The sequence below is a fragment of the Anser anser genome, assembly GCF_964211835.1.
Source record: "Anser anser genome assembly, chromosome: 3".
NCBI classification, from domain to species: domain Eukaryota; kingdom Metazoa; phylum Chordata; class Aves; order Anseriformes; family Anatidae; genus Anser; species Anser anser.
This window is the reverse complement of record NC_139722.1, coordinates 15,765,503-15,782,518: the sequence shown is the minus strand read 5'-3', so window position 1 is coordinate 15,782,518 and position 17,016 is coordinate 15,765,503. Positions and strand designations below refer to the sequence as shown.

The 17,016-nt window shown below is 38.8% G+C and overlaps 1 protein-coding gene across 1 annotated transcript in view; it reads right to left on the bottom strand.

Annotated features, from left to right (window-relative positions):
* NOL10 (nucleolar protein 10) overlaps positions 1-17,016 on the bottom strand; it is a 50,479-nt gene that overhangs the window by 17,447 nt on the left and 16,016 nt on the right. Inside the window, exon 13 of the mRNA XM_083827683.1 lies at positions 14,449-14,501. Within this exon, the coding sequence (XP_083683809.1) occupies positions 14,449-14,501 (53 nt within the window). The remainder of the gene's footprint in view (positions 1-14,448; positions 14,502-17,016) is intronic.

Genomic DNA, 17,016 nt, shown 5'->3' with positions numbered 1-17,016 from the left:
ATACTGCAAAGTAACTTCAAAAAACACCCTTTTTGTGTTCTATTTTAAAAGACATTTAAAGTAAAAGTTTTATAGCACCCCTTATCTTGCTCTGTAAAACACCGTACTTCTGATCGTGCCTAATTCCTGAGCACTTCTGTAGAAAATATTCTGTCATCATTTTGTATTTCCCCTGAAATTAATAAATGTTAGGACTAACTGGGTGTTATTACCAACCCACAACAGATGTTCCTTATCTTCAATCTGGAAGACCAGACAGCACTTATCCACTTCTAAGTGCCACTCAACAATTTGTCAGCCAGCTCTGCAGAGCCACCAAAAGACCGGGTCTAATCCTGACTACCATTAAGCATGTAACCCACTCAACTTAAAAGCAGCCCGGGATGCTTAGGAGATTCTACAGCCAGATGCCATGAGATTTAAGTGAAACAATTCTGAATTCACACAGAAATGGGTATTGTTAAGCATCTCTTTGAAGACTAAAGGGACAAATTCGACAAAATTGAACCAAACAGTTGGTCTTTTCTCAGGGAGTCAGAACAGGTTCCAAAATCCAAGTTTTTCAAGACTTTAATGACTAAGCCCCTGAAATACTTCATTCAAGGCAGTGATTAGCTCCTAAGTTGCAAATAAAATGTCAAAAATGTGTTGGGAGGAGTTTCTGCTGTTTGACTCAAGTTTTACTGAAGTATTTTAGCAATTAAAAACATGCAAAAATGCTATATATGCGGCCCAGATCAGATTTGAAATAACTAAACTAAATTTGCCAAGTTTAGATTGCCTAAATTTCCTCTGGAAGACTAACTTCATCTATGTGGACATCATTCAGCAGAACACTTAAGAGCTTCCAGAGAGCTTTTGTAAAGCAGAAACACTGGTTTCCTTAGACAGCAACATGCAGTTTCACAGAAATTAGCACTGTAAAGCTGTATCGCTCCATACCTATGGGAATAGGGTTACCAACGAAAAAATATGAAAATACATTGTATCACTGCTCTTTCATAACAAAACTTAAAAATAAAACCTTCTTTGAAAAATCTTGGAATTGTTCATTGTTGTATCTTCTACGGATTTTAAGTTAGGCTGTAAGATCTTTACCAGGTAGCAAAAATGTACTACTACAGTTAAATCATTCACTGCCATTCTTTTTGAATAATGTTGATTACAACAAAAATAGCATGTATTTAAGGTCCTCAACAGAGCTCTGGTCTCAGCGTACTGTGTAAAATTTCTAGTCGGATGATAATTTTAATACACCATAAGGCATGATAGGAACTAGCTAATGAGAAATAGTTTATGTTGAAAAGGGAATTACTGCACAGAAAGGAGGTTACAAGTGAAGCTCAAGGACTATCCTATTAAACATTTTCACTAATGATTGCCACATATAGTGGGAAGATGCCTGTGAAACGTACTGATTACAGACTGCCTGAAAAGAAGGGTCAAAATCTCTCAGTGGAAAAAGCAGCTACCTTGAAAACTAAAAAAGCTGCAAATCAGATGAAACTTATAGCCAATTACTACCTGATGTAAACAACAGAAGAGGAAAAAAGTGATACTATCTGAGCACAAGACAATAAAGTAGTCTTAAAGCCATTGTATTAGTGTAGGATAAGGATAATGACTCAGGGAAGATATCTTGTACAACGTCAGGCAATCATGTTCAGGATCCATGAATGCGAAGTTTAATAAGCACAGTGAAAAGCTACTGGGATGATACGTGAAGCAGTAGCGCTCACATAAGATTGTGTACATTCAAGTTAACACAGTTACAGCACAGGGTTAGCTGAACATCAGGTGGATGTGAATGTCAAACAGTCTTTTAATGAAATAATGAGGAAAAACCAACTAATTTTAAGGTGAAATCTGACATTCATGGAAAAGATTATACAATCTGATTGCCTGTGATAAGATAGGCTGGGACTCCATGACCCAAGAAAGCTCCTCCATTCCTCTGTTAACATTAAAAAAAAATGCCTTAAAGCAGTTTAACAAAGAAAAAAATCTTTTCTAGATTACAGATTCACAGATTCACAGATTTCTCTAGGTTGGAAGAGACCTCAAGATCATCGAGTCCAACCTCCGACCTAACACTAAGTACTCCACTAAACCATATCCCTAAGCTCTACATCTAAACGTCTTTTAAAGACCTCCAGGGATGGTGACTCCACCACCTCCCTGGGCAGCCCGTTCCAATGCTTAATAACCCTTTCGGTAAAGAAGTACTTCCTAACATCCAACCTAAAACTCCCCTGTCGCAACTTTAGCCCATTCCCCCTCGTCCTGTCACCAGGCACGTGGGAGAATAGACCAACCCCCACCTCTCTACAGCCTCCTTTCAGGTAACTGTAGAGAGCGATGAGGTTGCCCCTGAGCCTCCTCTTCTCCAGGCTGAACAAGCCCAGCTCCCTCAGCCGCTCCTCGTAAGACTTGTTCTCCAGACCCCTCACCAGCTTGGTCGCCCTTCTCTGGACTCGCTCGAGCACGTCCATGTCCTTCCTGTAGCGAGGGGCCCAAAACTGAACACAGTACTCGAGGTGCGGCCTCACCAGAGCCGAGTACAGGGGCACAATCACTTCCCTCGACCCGCTGGCCACACTGCTTCTTATACAGGCCAGGATGCCGTTGGCCTTCTTGGCAACCTGAGCACACTGCTGGCTCATATTCAGCCGACTATCCACCAATACTCCCAGGTCCTTCTCGGCCAGGCAGCTTTCCAGCCACTCATCTCTCCAGCCTGTAGCTCTGCTTGGGGTTGTTATGCCCCATGTGCAGGACCCGGCACTTGGCCTTGTTGAACTTCATGCAGTTGACCTCAGCCCATCGCTCCAGCCTATCCAGATCCTCCTGCAGAGCCTTCCTGCCCTCGAGCAGATCGACACACGCACTTAGCTTGGTGTCGTCTGCAAACTTACTGAGGGTGCACTGGACGCCCTCATCCAGATCATCAATAAAGATATTAAAGAGGACCGGCCCCAGTACCGAGCCCTGGGGGACTCCACTAGTGACCGGCCTCCAACCAGATTTGACTCCATTCACCACAACTCTCTGGGCCCGGCCATCCAGCCAGTTTCTAACCCAGCGAAGCGTACGCCAGTCCAAGTCCCGAGCAGCCAGTTTCTCGAGGAGAATGTTGTGGGGAACGGTGTCAAAAGCCTTACTGAGGTCAAGGTAGACCACGTCCACAGCCTTTCCCTCATCCACCAAGCGCGTCACTTGGTCATAGAAGGAGATCAGGTTCGTCAAGCAGGACCTGCCTTTCATAAACCCATGCTGACTGGGCCTGATCGCCTGCTTGCCCTGCAAGTGCCGCGTGATGACCCTCAAGATAATCTGCTCCATGAGCTTCCCCGGCACTGAGGTCAAACTGACAGGCCTATAGTTCCCCAGGTCTGCCCTCCGGCCCTTCTTATAGATGGGCGTCACATTGGCTAGCCGCCAGTCAACCGGGACCTCCCCCGATAGCCAGGACTGCCGATAAATGATGGAAAGCGGCTCGGCCAGCTCCTCCGCCAGTTCTCTCAGTACCCTTGGGTGGATAGATTATAATTTCTAGAAATTAGATGTATTTTATGTATGTGAAAGCATTGAGTCATGTATAATCTACCTGTAGGAGACAGACAAAAGGAAATATATTTTAAATAAAATGGCGCACAATCACTTTACATTTTTAGCCACACATTTGCTGCAGAAAGCAAATGCACATCTGTGTGTACATATTCTCAGCTTCAATTATGCCATGTAACAGGAGAGGAAGATTACAGAAGGTCTAATGAGGGAGGAGAAGAAACTGGGTGATCCCCAGGGTGTGGGCAGTGATTGAAATGTGCAATTGCGTTTTCAACATAATTAGCTCCCTAATTGCATAGCCAGGTTTAATTAATGCAATTACATGAGTAATTAATTACTATTCATTTTAAGAGTACTGTTTTTAATGTTTTGTTCTCTAATTTTAAGAATTAGACAGATCTCAATATGTAATAATTTTGAAAAGTTTCCATCACATGCATTGAAAAGGGAAGAGAAGAAAGAATACCTCCTTATGCCTTTGTACAAGTCAAGGTTACATCAACTGTAACCTGTAGCTCTCAAAACCCCGACGTATTATTTCTAGCTTGCAAATATGAAAAACTGCATCTCTCCATTCTTGTTTCTGTGCTTTATGGGCTTCAGGTATGTCCAGGCCAACAACTTCAGGGAAGCCATGAGATTAGCTTGTGCTAGAAAAGAGCCTTGGGATGACGTTACCTCGTTGTTTCTGTCTCCTATGTTTCCATATACAGTACATTTCCCCCAGCAACCAGCGTGCTCCAAACAATTCGTGATTTTCAATATTATTCTGGCATTCATTTCTATTCTGCTTTTCCCCCTATGAACACTCCACGATCAGCTCCAATTGTGCCCTGTTCATCTCATGAGTAATCCCACTTAATTTAGTGAGTAAAATTCTTTCATTTTCTAAATTAAATGGGTTTGGGGAATATACTCCAAACAAATCTCCCATATACTTACATTTTTCTTAATTTCATGCTTTCATTTACCCTACGTTATACAGTGTGGATTGATGCTTTTACAATAACTGAACTTCTATGGCCATCAAGTAGCTCACTGGAGTACAGCTATGACCAAGAGACAGAATAGCACTTTTTTTCTTTTCCAGTTTGTTACTAACAACAGCATTGCGTTTGGTTTTAAGCCCACGCACTCATAAATTTCACTGAACTATACAACGAATTGGCTTCTTCTCTCATCCCAACTCCGGCACATCCAGACATTTTTGGCAGATTCACTAATCTGAGAGAGGTTGGTTTTCCTACCTTTCACTGTGCTATGGGAGCTGCCAAATCAACCACTTGGAGGTTTTACTCCTTAGAGAGCATGTTAAAGGAAATGCTGCTTTTAAGATCTTTCCAGCGTTAAACAAAAACTGCTGCAGGAACTTGCACACATCTTCTAGGAATGAGATACTAAATCTTTCTGCCCTGGTAGTTATCAGATAGTAAGTATTCTTTTTCTAATCCTAAACAGTCTAGCTTCATAGGTGTTTTTTTGTGTTCTTGTTTAATCTCATGTTGTCTGATCTGACAGTTATTAGTCGCTTAACCAGCCAGAGGCCTGTTCTCACTACGACTGTCTTCCCAGTGAAGCCACCACCTTTTGAAGAAGGCAATAATCCTGTTGCTTGTAATGTTGAGGAAAAAAAAGCACCCTCCAGGATAGGAATAGCAAATAAATTTTCAGCAAAGACAGAAAATTACTCCTTAAAACTGTAAATGAAATCAACAATATTTCTCTTTCTCACTAGACAGGAAGAAAAAGGGATGCTTCTTAAGTCAGTTACCGGCAGTGGCATTAAGAGTTAAGCAGCCTAATGCTTTCATCAATATCCCTGTCATGTTCTGACATGCTGACTCAAGTAAAAGATAAACACTAGTCACTCTTGCTATGGATCTCTTTATTTCTCAAACTCCGTATGCTTTTTTTATGGTCTCGAGACAATTAGCACTGAGAAGATTTGGTGTCAGAAGAACAATAACTAAAAATGAAGTGCAAGAACCCACTACTTTCATTTTAAGTCACCTAATCAAATGAAGCTAAGGAGGAGTGGCTTCTAAAAGCATGTGTTACAAAGCACGATCTGCTTCAAACACTATCCCATAAATATCAGCTGGTAATGAATCAGAAGTTCCCCAAAATTCCCCAAACACACCACCACCCCTGAACCCTGCCTGGTTAGAGAGCTGGATCAGCAAGCAAAGCTCGAACAAACTCCACGACCACCAGCAGGAACCGAGCCACCACCCTGAGCAGAAGGAAGCCTGCGACCACCAGCCGAGCGCTCCTGGCAGACTGAATCCCGACACCTCGTTGGCACGGCACCGCAGAGTGTTTTCTTAACAGAGGAGAGAAAGTGAGCTTAAATATTCCTAAAGCTTTTTAATCTGACAGCATGTTACAATCATCACTTTTTTAAACCCGTTTTTACCCTTTCCTCCCACAAGAATTCCTCCTGGATTCCAGGATTTTGAGGAATGTTCCACAGTCTGTGAAATGTTCAAGCTTCACTAACCAAAATACTTAAGGACTGAAGTAATTAGTACTACTTCCAAATTCACAGAAGAATGACAAATAGGAGTGCCCTCCACATTTTACATGAAGTCTAACAACAATAAAAAACCTAGCACAATATTCTTCAAATAATACATCCCTCACAGAGCTCTCCCGCACCATTTACAGTTGTGATGGGGTGAGACAGATAAGGCAGGTGTGAGACTTTACAGCTGCCCTGAAATTCATTTTATTATTATTATTATTTATTATTATACTACAAGGAAGAGCTTCCAAGGTGGTCCTGCCTGTTCCAACGAGGTCAGAAACCTGCATCTCAAAATACAACAGCATCTCTTGTAACAGTAAGGACACAGGCCTACAACAGACAGCACTTCCAAAACTAAGAGGGATGAGGGACACGTACATTGATTTTAGTATGTATGCAACAGCCACTGATTGCAACCTAAATTAACAAGTTAGAAGAACTCAGAATAAGCTAGAAATGCAAAATCTTGGCAAGCCATCTTGTCTGTCTCTCTGACAGCACAGGAAACTTCTCAATCATCACCCTGCGTGGTGACTTGCCTCTCCTTAGGTCACTACAAACAGCTGGGCTCTTGCAATACAAGCAACATAGCAAGTACTTTTACAGTGTAAATACCTTAAAATTCATGAAAACAAAACTGACTGTACTGGAGTTAAGAGCATGCCCTGTGTTTTAAGGAAATTTGAGGGATGCTACAGAAAAAAAAAGTAATGGTGAGTCAGGCTCCACTTCTACCTTATGTAACAGACGAGCTACTGGAAATCCATGAGATAACTGCCTCTCGGGGCAGTTTAGCTGCTCTTTGCGGAGCTGGGAGCAAGGCTGGTCTGGGTGCTTACTCAGGCAACATCCCGGAACGGGACAGCAGCTACCTGTTGGGAACGTGCAGCTCCTCCAGAGAGATACCTTCAACGTGAACCAGTCTACTCCTTCCAGAGTCCTATTTCAGCACAAAGCTTTACTTAACTTAGGAAATGCTTTGATAGATATGTCCTACTCAAAGGAAATTATTTCCTAATGCTAGCTTTCATATATTTGATCGGCTTTATTTATCTATCTGCTTTGTGCGATAGAAATCCTAAATCCTCACAGCTTTTAAACTACTTTTGTATATATATATATATTTTTTTTTTTTAACTCAACACACCCTTTGGTTCACTAATGAGTTCAGCCAGAGGATGACACAAATAAGCCATGATACTCTATTTTCAAAAAATATGAAATATTTAGTTGAAATTATCACAGAATTCTCACATTGTCTTTTCTGATCCAAAAGAAAAAAAAACAAAACAAAACATGACCACCCACTAATTCTTATAACATGCTGGCAGACCCTAGTAGGGTATAAAACTTCCTTCTCAGAAATTATTATATACATGTATATTTTTTTACATTACTTGTGATATGGTGCTGCCCATTAAAGAAAACTGGACAAGTGCTGTCTATCGTATTATCACCCATAAGAGCAGGAAGCAGAGCCCATACTCCTTCATAATCTATTCACGATGTTGAACTACTACACCAGCAGCACCAAAAACATCTCTAGCAAATCTCTAGCAAGGAAGATCAGAAATTGTTTTCCAATTATCACACGTTGGTGTTTTTCTTCTGTGTATGTGTGAAAAGCGGTCGTTTCTCTCAGCCAGCGCATGGGAAACGGAGGATATCCTTTGTTGGGACTAAGCCCAGTGTGTTATTTTTCAGTTTGAAAGTGTTTAGGTTAAAAGGAGGAAGCTCACATTTCTGTTTGTCAGGATAAACAATTTTTTCCTAAGCTTGTTAGTACTGCGAGATAAGTAATGTATCATTCATTAGACAGCCGCCTTCTACTTTATACTGTTTGCATGATTTTACGTATAAAGGATTAGAATGTTCTGAATGGAAAACCAAGCTCTAGAAGGATGACACACCGAGACTCTGAATTAGCTTAAAGGCCAAAGCCGCACTGAACTGTCTTTTTGTTAATGGAAAGTTTTCTTTCAACACCACTGTCCTTCACGGTCCCAAAGCACAACTGTAATATGTGATGCCACAATATCTCTGCTTTCTAGACATTTTGCAGTTCTTGAAAAAAAAAAAAATAAGACTATGGTTAAGACCAACATTTCCCATTGTATGCCATAACTGCTGCATTTTACCTTTTTTTTATTATTTTTATTTATTTATTTATTAATTTTTACCCCCAGGGAATGAAACACCGTTTTTGGACAGAAAAAAAAACTCTTTGTGCAATTCAGTTTCATTGTTGTTTTCCACCTTACATAAAATTTCTCAGGTAATGGTTACATTGAAGCAGATGAACAACTCTAAAAAATTCACCCTCTCCATACAATCTTCAAGAAGACAGTTGAGGCAGCATTAATTCACAGTGACCTAATACTGCCAATAAGACATGAAAACATCCTAAAAGAAATCAGAATCTCACAGGCTAACACTAGCCTGCTCCAGTACTGTCAAAATGCCAGTCACAAATACGAAAAGAATTGCATTATTTACTTCATAGCATTTGCCATGCTGAGGCCAAAACTCAGGTTAGATGATTCCGATGCAACTCCAAGCTGCTGCCATGAACCACTCGAATGCAGGCTGACAATACACAGCATTGGTCTCAAGTCCGACCTGTGGGGAGGTGTTCGCCTCTAATTGCATCCCCACCGTATGAAGACCCAAGAAAGAAAAGACAAGAGTTATCAGATCCCCAAATAATGAAAGAATGAGCAAGGAACTGTTGTGAAAGGTCACGACCATAGAGGTTAAGTGTGGTACATGCCTCATGAGAAGCTTCTCAGACCTTTTTTTTTTTTTTTTTTTTTAAGTGAAAAACAGAATGTTGGAAGGAATGAATGTAAGGAGAGATATCCAATGGTTACAACCCCTTGTACAGCACCAGTTGATAGCACTCTGCACCAGGCTGACAAAATCTCTTCAGTAAATTCAATCACACGTAGCAGCTAATCTGCAAACCTACAATCCAACTAAGCCATGTTCATCTTTAACTTATAACCCGGGACTGTCCCAAACTAGTATCAAGAGAGAAATAAAAAGAATGAATTAAGGTATAAAATAAAACTGCCTTCACTTGTATTTGCCTCAGTACAAATTCCATCTACTGATTTGTTTCATCTAATATAAAGCACATTAAATTTAAAGCATTTAATTAGAAAATAAAAACATATTAGCTAGTAGAATTTGGTGCCTTAATCTGTGGATCTGTGATTATATTATCTCAGGTAACTACTAAGGAAACCTGTAGGTTTGCCTACGGGTTTCAAGATTGTTGGTTTTTTTTTTTTTTCCCTAAAATTAAGATTTTTTTTAAAGAATGTGCATTATTGAGGGGCAATCAACAAAGAGATGGTGATAAGTTGTTATTCGTATAGGCAAGTAGAGGATCTAAAAAAAGGAGAAATAAAATAATTTAAAACAGCACATACGAAGGGAAAGTACCACCAGTAATGGCTGGTTTCGTTGAAAAGCCACCCAGTTTGATGAGGTCAAAGGTCATAAATATTTCTAGCAATAAAAAGATTGACACATCCAAAGAGGGTATTGTATTAGAAACCAGACCTTAACTATAAAGATATTCTCAGAGAAACTGGATCATTGAGCAGGCAAGAAATACTTGCCCTTGAAACATTTCCACTTTGTAACTCCAACAGCCCTGAACTAGGAGAGCACTAGGGGTATCAAATGATTTTCCAAAACCACCTGAAAAGAAGCCAGAGACGCTCCAGGATTTATTTTTTCTTAAAGAGCTTAATATCTTCCCTACACCAAAAGTACATTGCTTCTAGCCTCAACAGGGAGCTTTCTGCCAAGACTGCAGGAAAGTAAAAAAACATCCAGAACACAGAATATTACACTCAATTAATTACAGTCTTAATTGCTCTCTTCTTTTAACAGCCTAATGAATAGAGCAAGTTTCAGTTTCAGTATGTATATGTAGTCCAAAGTTTCAAGTCCAATAAAGGAGACAAGACTGGTTTGAAATGTCTGTGCTAAGATCAGACATGTTCCCGTAACCAGTAGTAAACACTCAAAATAAATCATGTATATACCCCTTGCTTTCTTCCCAAAGGATCCAGAAGGTAATATGTAGGCTTTTCTCTGTACAACCTGGAAAGTGAACCTTTCATGTCATGGAAGCTGACAGCTTAGCTTAAATTTAGGGGAATCTGGCTCATCTTAGGTCCCAGTCCATCAAACCACCTTGTGTCAGTGGAGCTTCTTCCTCCCATTTCTTTGGGCAGAACCTGGGTGCACTATTGACTCAACTGACGTTTCTGAGTCAGTAGTCTGAAAAGTATCCCAGGGCACATACAACTTTCATTTCAACCTTCCCGAGACACACTTCAAAGCGAGGTACCAGGAAGCCAGCTGGCAAGAGGCAGGTTCCAAATGTTTGCATAAACTGCAAGTTAAGTATTAAACTATTGGCAAACAGCCCAATTCTAGGCAGAGGCACTTGCCCTCATTAAAGCCCAAAAAAATAAAACAAAAACAAAGTCTCTAAGCTAAGCCACTCAAGATGTTACCTGCGTAAAACAAACATTTCATTTTAGCAGTCATTTTAACAATAAATTTGCCTTTTACTCATCCTCTGCATTGGGTAGCTGCACAAGGCAACTTCTTGCTGTTTAAAACCAAATCTGCCTGTCATTTCTAGCAAACCAAAAACCACCTTCTTTTCCCTCTAATAGTTTGCATACTAAAGGAACAACTGCTGTGATTTTTTTTTTTTAAAAAAAGCATAGTTCTCTCAGACATTCCTAGTCTCAAATGTCATACCTATCTTGTTGAAAATCCTGCAGTGAAAGCTGAAGCACGCCATTTACAGACAATATTATGATAGCTGTTGTCAACTCCTTCATAATCTTGAAGTTCAAGAGACAGTCATTTTTTAGGTTTGCAATGGAAATTTAGCTTTGGCATGAACAATGGAGAGAACGGGCACACGTAGACAGATAATTCATTCAGACATGAGCTCAGTCAGAGCGTACTCCAAGCTAGCCAGACACAAGCCAGCTCCAGTTCAGAAGTCATAGAACTGTGTTAGCACAGCACTGTGCCCACACTAATAAAACCTGCTGAGAGGCCGGGTATATTAGGCTGGGCACAGTCCTACGCTGTCTGGCCAACTTGAATCGAGGACAGAGGATTCTGGGTCTGTCTGCACCCAGCCATGGGGATGCACACTCCTGTGCTGTAAGACTTCTGTGCACCTCTTCTACAAAATATGAAAAAAACATTTCAAACTAGAAGGGCTACAGTACAGCACCATACACTCAAGAATTTAAGCATCTACCTCAACCATCACCATGATATTGCCTTGTCCTTGTTCCAGTGAAGACTTAAAGAGCAATCATTACTAGCACTACAGGGCAGTAAGTGCTGGGGCAATCAGATGAATCCTGTTCACAAAAATGCACTTCCAACAGTTCTGAAACACAACTGTCCTCCATAGCTGGAGCTTTTCCCTCAGGCATTTATTCTGTTGTGGAATATAAGAATTGTAATTTAGTTCTTGTCAACATCTCAAAAAGACAGGACACATCTTAAACGTTATTCATGTCTATTTCAAAGTAAACAAACAAATAGAAAATTAGGCTGTTCTTTGGAAAAATGGTGAATGGTTCTTATGAAAAGCCAGAAAACTTCTCTGTGAAAAGAGATCAGGCAAAGCAGCAAATCATTAGTTCTTTAGTTTTGCTCCAAAAATGCACACAACTAAACTCATCTTTGTCTGTACAAAGGAAATTACTCAGAGTTCCAAGTACAGGAAGAAAATGTGTCTTAATAATCTACTGACATACAAACCAAAGGACAGGTGTGCATCTGAGCTCAAATAACTAGCCCAAAAGATCAAGGAATAGAAGCGTTAAAATGAACACATTAATAACATTGAGTTTTTCTTAATAACAAATGCCCCGGAGCAGCTTAAGGCTGACACGACTTCTCCGTTTTATTTTTTCTTCATTTGAAGAGGAGATTAAAAAAAGCCAACAAAAACAGATTTAGTGAGCTACATACTTGATTTTTAGGAAATGCAGTAAGTAACCCTTCAATTACACAATACTATTTGTGCCAGACCTTTCATTCTTGCTGGGCAAAATGAAAAAGTCAAATGGGGTAAAACAGCAAGTTAGCAGAGTGTGAAACTTCTGTTCAAAAAAAAAAAAAGTCTTCTACCTTTGGCTTTTCTATTGTCTAAAATTAATATTCCATGTTTTTATACTATCTGAAAATATTCACTTGCAACGAACAATAGATTTTTGAATGAAAAAATCACGCCAATACTTAACATGTCTTCAGCAGCCTTCAGATGTGAAGCCACTGACAGGAACTCCAGAAGTTCAGCTTATTCAAAAGCAAATCTAGCCTGGGTAGTACATTTTAAATCAAACTTTAAGTTCTCTTTATACACAACAGCATAAAAAAAAAAAAGAGGAGGGAGAATTCTTATATGTATTTATGCTTTAGCATTCATCATTTGGGAATCAATCATGGGTCCACTTTTATGCTCATGTGTCACTGTGACCGTAAAACCCATAAAAAGGTATGACTGAGAGAAGTTCAGGTGGACTCAGGTACCCATAATCAAAGAACACTGACAAAGGAATACAGCATAATGTTGATTTTCATGGGAATAGCCTGTACTCCACAAAAATAATAGACAATGTTAGGAAGTATTTAAGTTTGTAGTTAATGTCTGTTAAATGTAATCTGAGATCAAAAATAATGTTTATTAGCTAAAAAATCCATATCTGACTTCAGAAACATACATACAATATTCACAGAGCCTTCTACAAAAGTGAAGCTTTAAGAGAGCAAAAAATAATTTATAGTATGTGCAAGAATATTCAAAATAATACTTGCTGGAACAAGTTCCGACAACACCCATTGCTGGTGACAAATCAAGTCTGAAATATTTTTTCGGCTAAGTGGCAATGTTGGATATGTACCTCTAATGTGCTATACCAGTCAGGTTCATATATCATGCATACTTGCACAAAAAAACGTCAATGCTCAATTTCCAGAGAGAAGCTGAACCATAGGCTTAGTGACAGGAGGAATGCAGGTGGTTTTTTTTCCTTCCATCTGAATTACTTAAATTCAGTAACTAGTCTATTCAAGTTTTAAAAACTGAACAGACTTTGAAATTATGGGAGTTTGTCTTCTCCAATCCCCTAATTAAAAGGAAGATAGATAAAGGCTTGGAGAGCTCTTCTTAAACTTTACAAAGAACAAGATAAATAGAAACACCGTGTGTTCAGCTTCTAACTACAGCTAATGCTTGGTCTTAAATACAAAAATATTTGTTGTCCCTATTACCATTGTTATCTCAAGCATGGAACAGCTCCAGTAAACAAAATGGTTAGAAATGGGTTCAAGAAATTGACAATTTCCATCTGAAAAACCACCTGATATAAACGACACACAACAACTTGGTGTATAAAAATGTACATTTCTTGGAATGCAAAAATTTCTCTCTGTTAGCTACTTATATAGTTTAAAATATTTTTCAAAATTAACAAATTTTGCAGTTTGTCCAGTATGTGAAGAAAGTGACTTATGGAGCGGTGTACATAATATTGGAGTTCAGTCTGCTCTTCTGCCTGGAACATTTGCTTATGTCCCCTAGTATTTATCTCCTTCCAGGCCATAACAAATCCTAGAGTGTACTGTAGAATCAAAAACATAACCTAGAGTGAAATGCTGGTGTAGTTTTCTGTGGAGTTCCCTAACACCAGAAGGCCTGCTGTTAAGTCTCCCTAAAATCAACCCACAGGAAGAAAATGCACGCTTAACTGCTAAGCTTTTTGAGTGAAAAGCTTCTCAAGTGAAAAGCTCCAATTCAAGTATGGCACTGAGCAGAAACTACTGCTAAGAATCACGCACAAAACCACACAGTATTTCCTCGTCAGGACACAGAAGAATATTTAGTCCATGGTATACAGTGATACAGTCATGGCATTAAAGACGCTAATGAAATATTTTTCAACAAAGCAAAACTATTACCTCAAAAGCAAATTATACAGCCTCCTTTTAGGAATTCTTTTCTCATTAGCTATCTAAAGCAATTTTTTCCCCATCAAAGCTCTACCTGAACTTCCTACTGCCATTAGCCAGTTCTGGAAGTGTTAGGAAAAGACATTGCAAGCTTTTGTTTTTATAAATAATAATTCAGTATATAATATAAATAAGTTATGGTTATCTTAACTTTATCATGAAAAGTCACAGAATCTAGACAGGAATCTGCAGAAATCATTTTCCAACATGAAAACCTGACTTGGCACCAAATTACTGGCAGTTTTAAAAGAGCAGTATCAGCAACAATTTGCATTACTTACTGGCATGTAATAGATATTCATTTTAGGGGCTTCATTGGCAGTCATTAGCATTCCTAAAAAGAGATTTCCACGTTAAAAAATGTTGGTCACAAGAGGATAACGTTACTTTATATAAATATGTATACACACAAACACACAAAGTATTTAATTCACATGAAGTAGGTTTGTACACAGGACTAGGAAAGAAAAGCCTGATAGTGCAATTAATAAAGCTTAATTTCCTATATATTTGTGCCTTTTGTTCTCTATCTTAAAAAATTCTCAGCACAACTTAAACAACAAAGTTCTACCACCTGCAGATTGCCAATTTTCATAACAAATTTTAATAGTTCATCCCATAAAACTGTTTAGAAGAAATCCAGGCAGTACTACTTAAAACCTACCTTGGGCATAAACCGGTGTTATTAACACAAGGGGGTTTTGGGGATTTGTTTTGCTTTGTTTTTAAACACACATCTATAGTCTAAACAATGCCATAAATCATAATATGGTTTGCTGCTTTATTCATATTTCATCTTGGAAATCAACAGTAGATTGTCAACACAAAGCGTGAGGCAGGATATTGTGGCTTCAAATGCAAGTGATTATTAGCCAGGTGGGACAAACAAAATTTGAAATATCTATGAATATACTTAGGGAATGCTGTGAATACTCTGGATATAAAAGAACTATTGCAGAAATATTAAAATCGATGGAATATCTGGAACTGTCACAGGACTTGGTATACATTCAAAATCAGAAACTCTCAGTTTCATCCTCCATAAGAGCTTTTTAAGGACATTTGGCCTGTACTTTTAATTCAGCTTCGACTTTCCAGCATAGGTGATCACCATGTAATACAAGAAGATGCAGCAGGAAGAAGAGAAGAGCAATCAAGTTAGATAACATTCTGATCCAGAAGTAACATATGCCATTGAGACTATGAATAATTGGGGCAGTTACCACATACCCGGAGGGCAGAAATATAATTTACACCCAACTAGAGGAACGCAATTAACATGGGTGGAGTAATCCTTCCTACCTAATCCTTTTTATTAAAAATACACAATGCAGCTAGACTTTTAATGTTAGAAAAAAGGGGGCTTGCTTTCCTGGCAAAGCAAGAAATTTGTGAAAGCTTAGTCAGCAAACTGAGGCTTAAAACCAAACCTGGAAATGGTTACAAGCAGTTTAAGGAAAAAGTAAGAATTCACAGTATATTTTGATAAATTTTGTGCTCCCTTAACTTATCAGCGTGTTTGGTACTACTACAGGAGACAAAGCATTTCTCCATTGACTGAATATGAATCACTAGAGATAAACCGATAGAAATTAATTCTGCAGGTGCTTCAAAGGTGACAGTAACGGGAAAACCTCCTCTCTGGGAGTCTTCCACCAATAACTGAAGGCGGGAAAGTTGTCTCCAGAACAGTACAGGGGTGGGTGTATATTAAGGGGAAATACAGAAACCAAAAAAAAAGGAACAAGTCTGTGAAGGGAGAAGTCTACTGTGCACTATTCATTGTTTCAGCTCATTATTTCTAACCAATTTTTACGGGAAGGGAGACCACACCCTAATAAACTACACAGCAGTCTAGTGCAATCACTTAAAAAGAGAAATAAACGAGAACTCTTCTATCACAGAAGCCATTTTAATAAGACTGCATATAGAAAGTGATCAATAATACAGTATCATTCATTTAAAGAAATGAAAAAATGCGTATGAAGCGGTAGTAAATGGGAGAGGATGTTTTAGAAAATGCAAATTTTTTACCTGTAAAAAAATAATTTTACAATAATAGAAACAAATGATGTACAAATTTCTATACACTGAAAACACTGTTAAGTTGCAAAAGGGTTTGCTTCCCACAGAAGGTAGTAGTACTGAAAATGGCTGCTGAAATAATTTAATTAAAAACAAAAATAAAGCAATAAAAAAAACAGAAACACAGCTACTGAGAAAGATTAATTCACATTATTCTGATCCACATCTTACCGTATTTCAGAATGTTGTTACAAAATGGTTTCACTTCTCCATTTTTTATTGCTTTCGTAACTGAGACAACACAGCGTTAAAACTATTTCATTACTGCACATGCAGCAGACGTTTTTACGTAAAAAAGGGCTGCAACTAATACGAAGTAGCAGCTGCTTTCTGTGTTTTTTAAAACAAAAACTTGAATATTACAACTATTAGAATAAAATTATAAATAGAAAATGTAAAAGTAAAATATCTACGTGTACTAGGTAGCAATTTTCCCCAAAGAAAAGCATTCTAAATGGAGGTTCAATGACTTCTGCTTTGTGACATTTCTGACATTCTCTTCAAGTCTGAAACACAATCTGTGTGTTTCTCATGAATCAAATTCTGAATTCTGACCCACATCAGTGAAATTAAGTAGGTAAATGTGTATTGTTCCATGCAGTGATGAACAGCAGAGCTGTTTTAAGGGAATGAAAGAGCGTAAGGGAAAGATTAGGTTACAGGCTTTCTGAGCAGTAGTTTCACATGAAGTCTAAGCACAGACTGGGCAAAGGTCCTGGGATTTGCTGTGCCACTCCAGCTTCTAAACATCCTGAGGTGCCCGG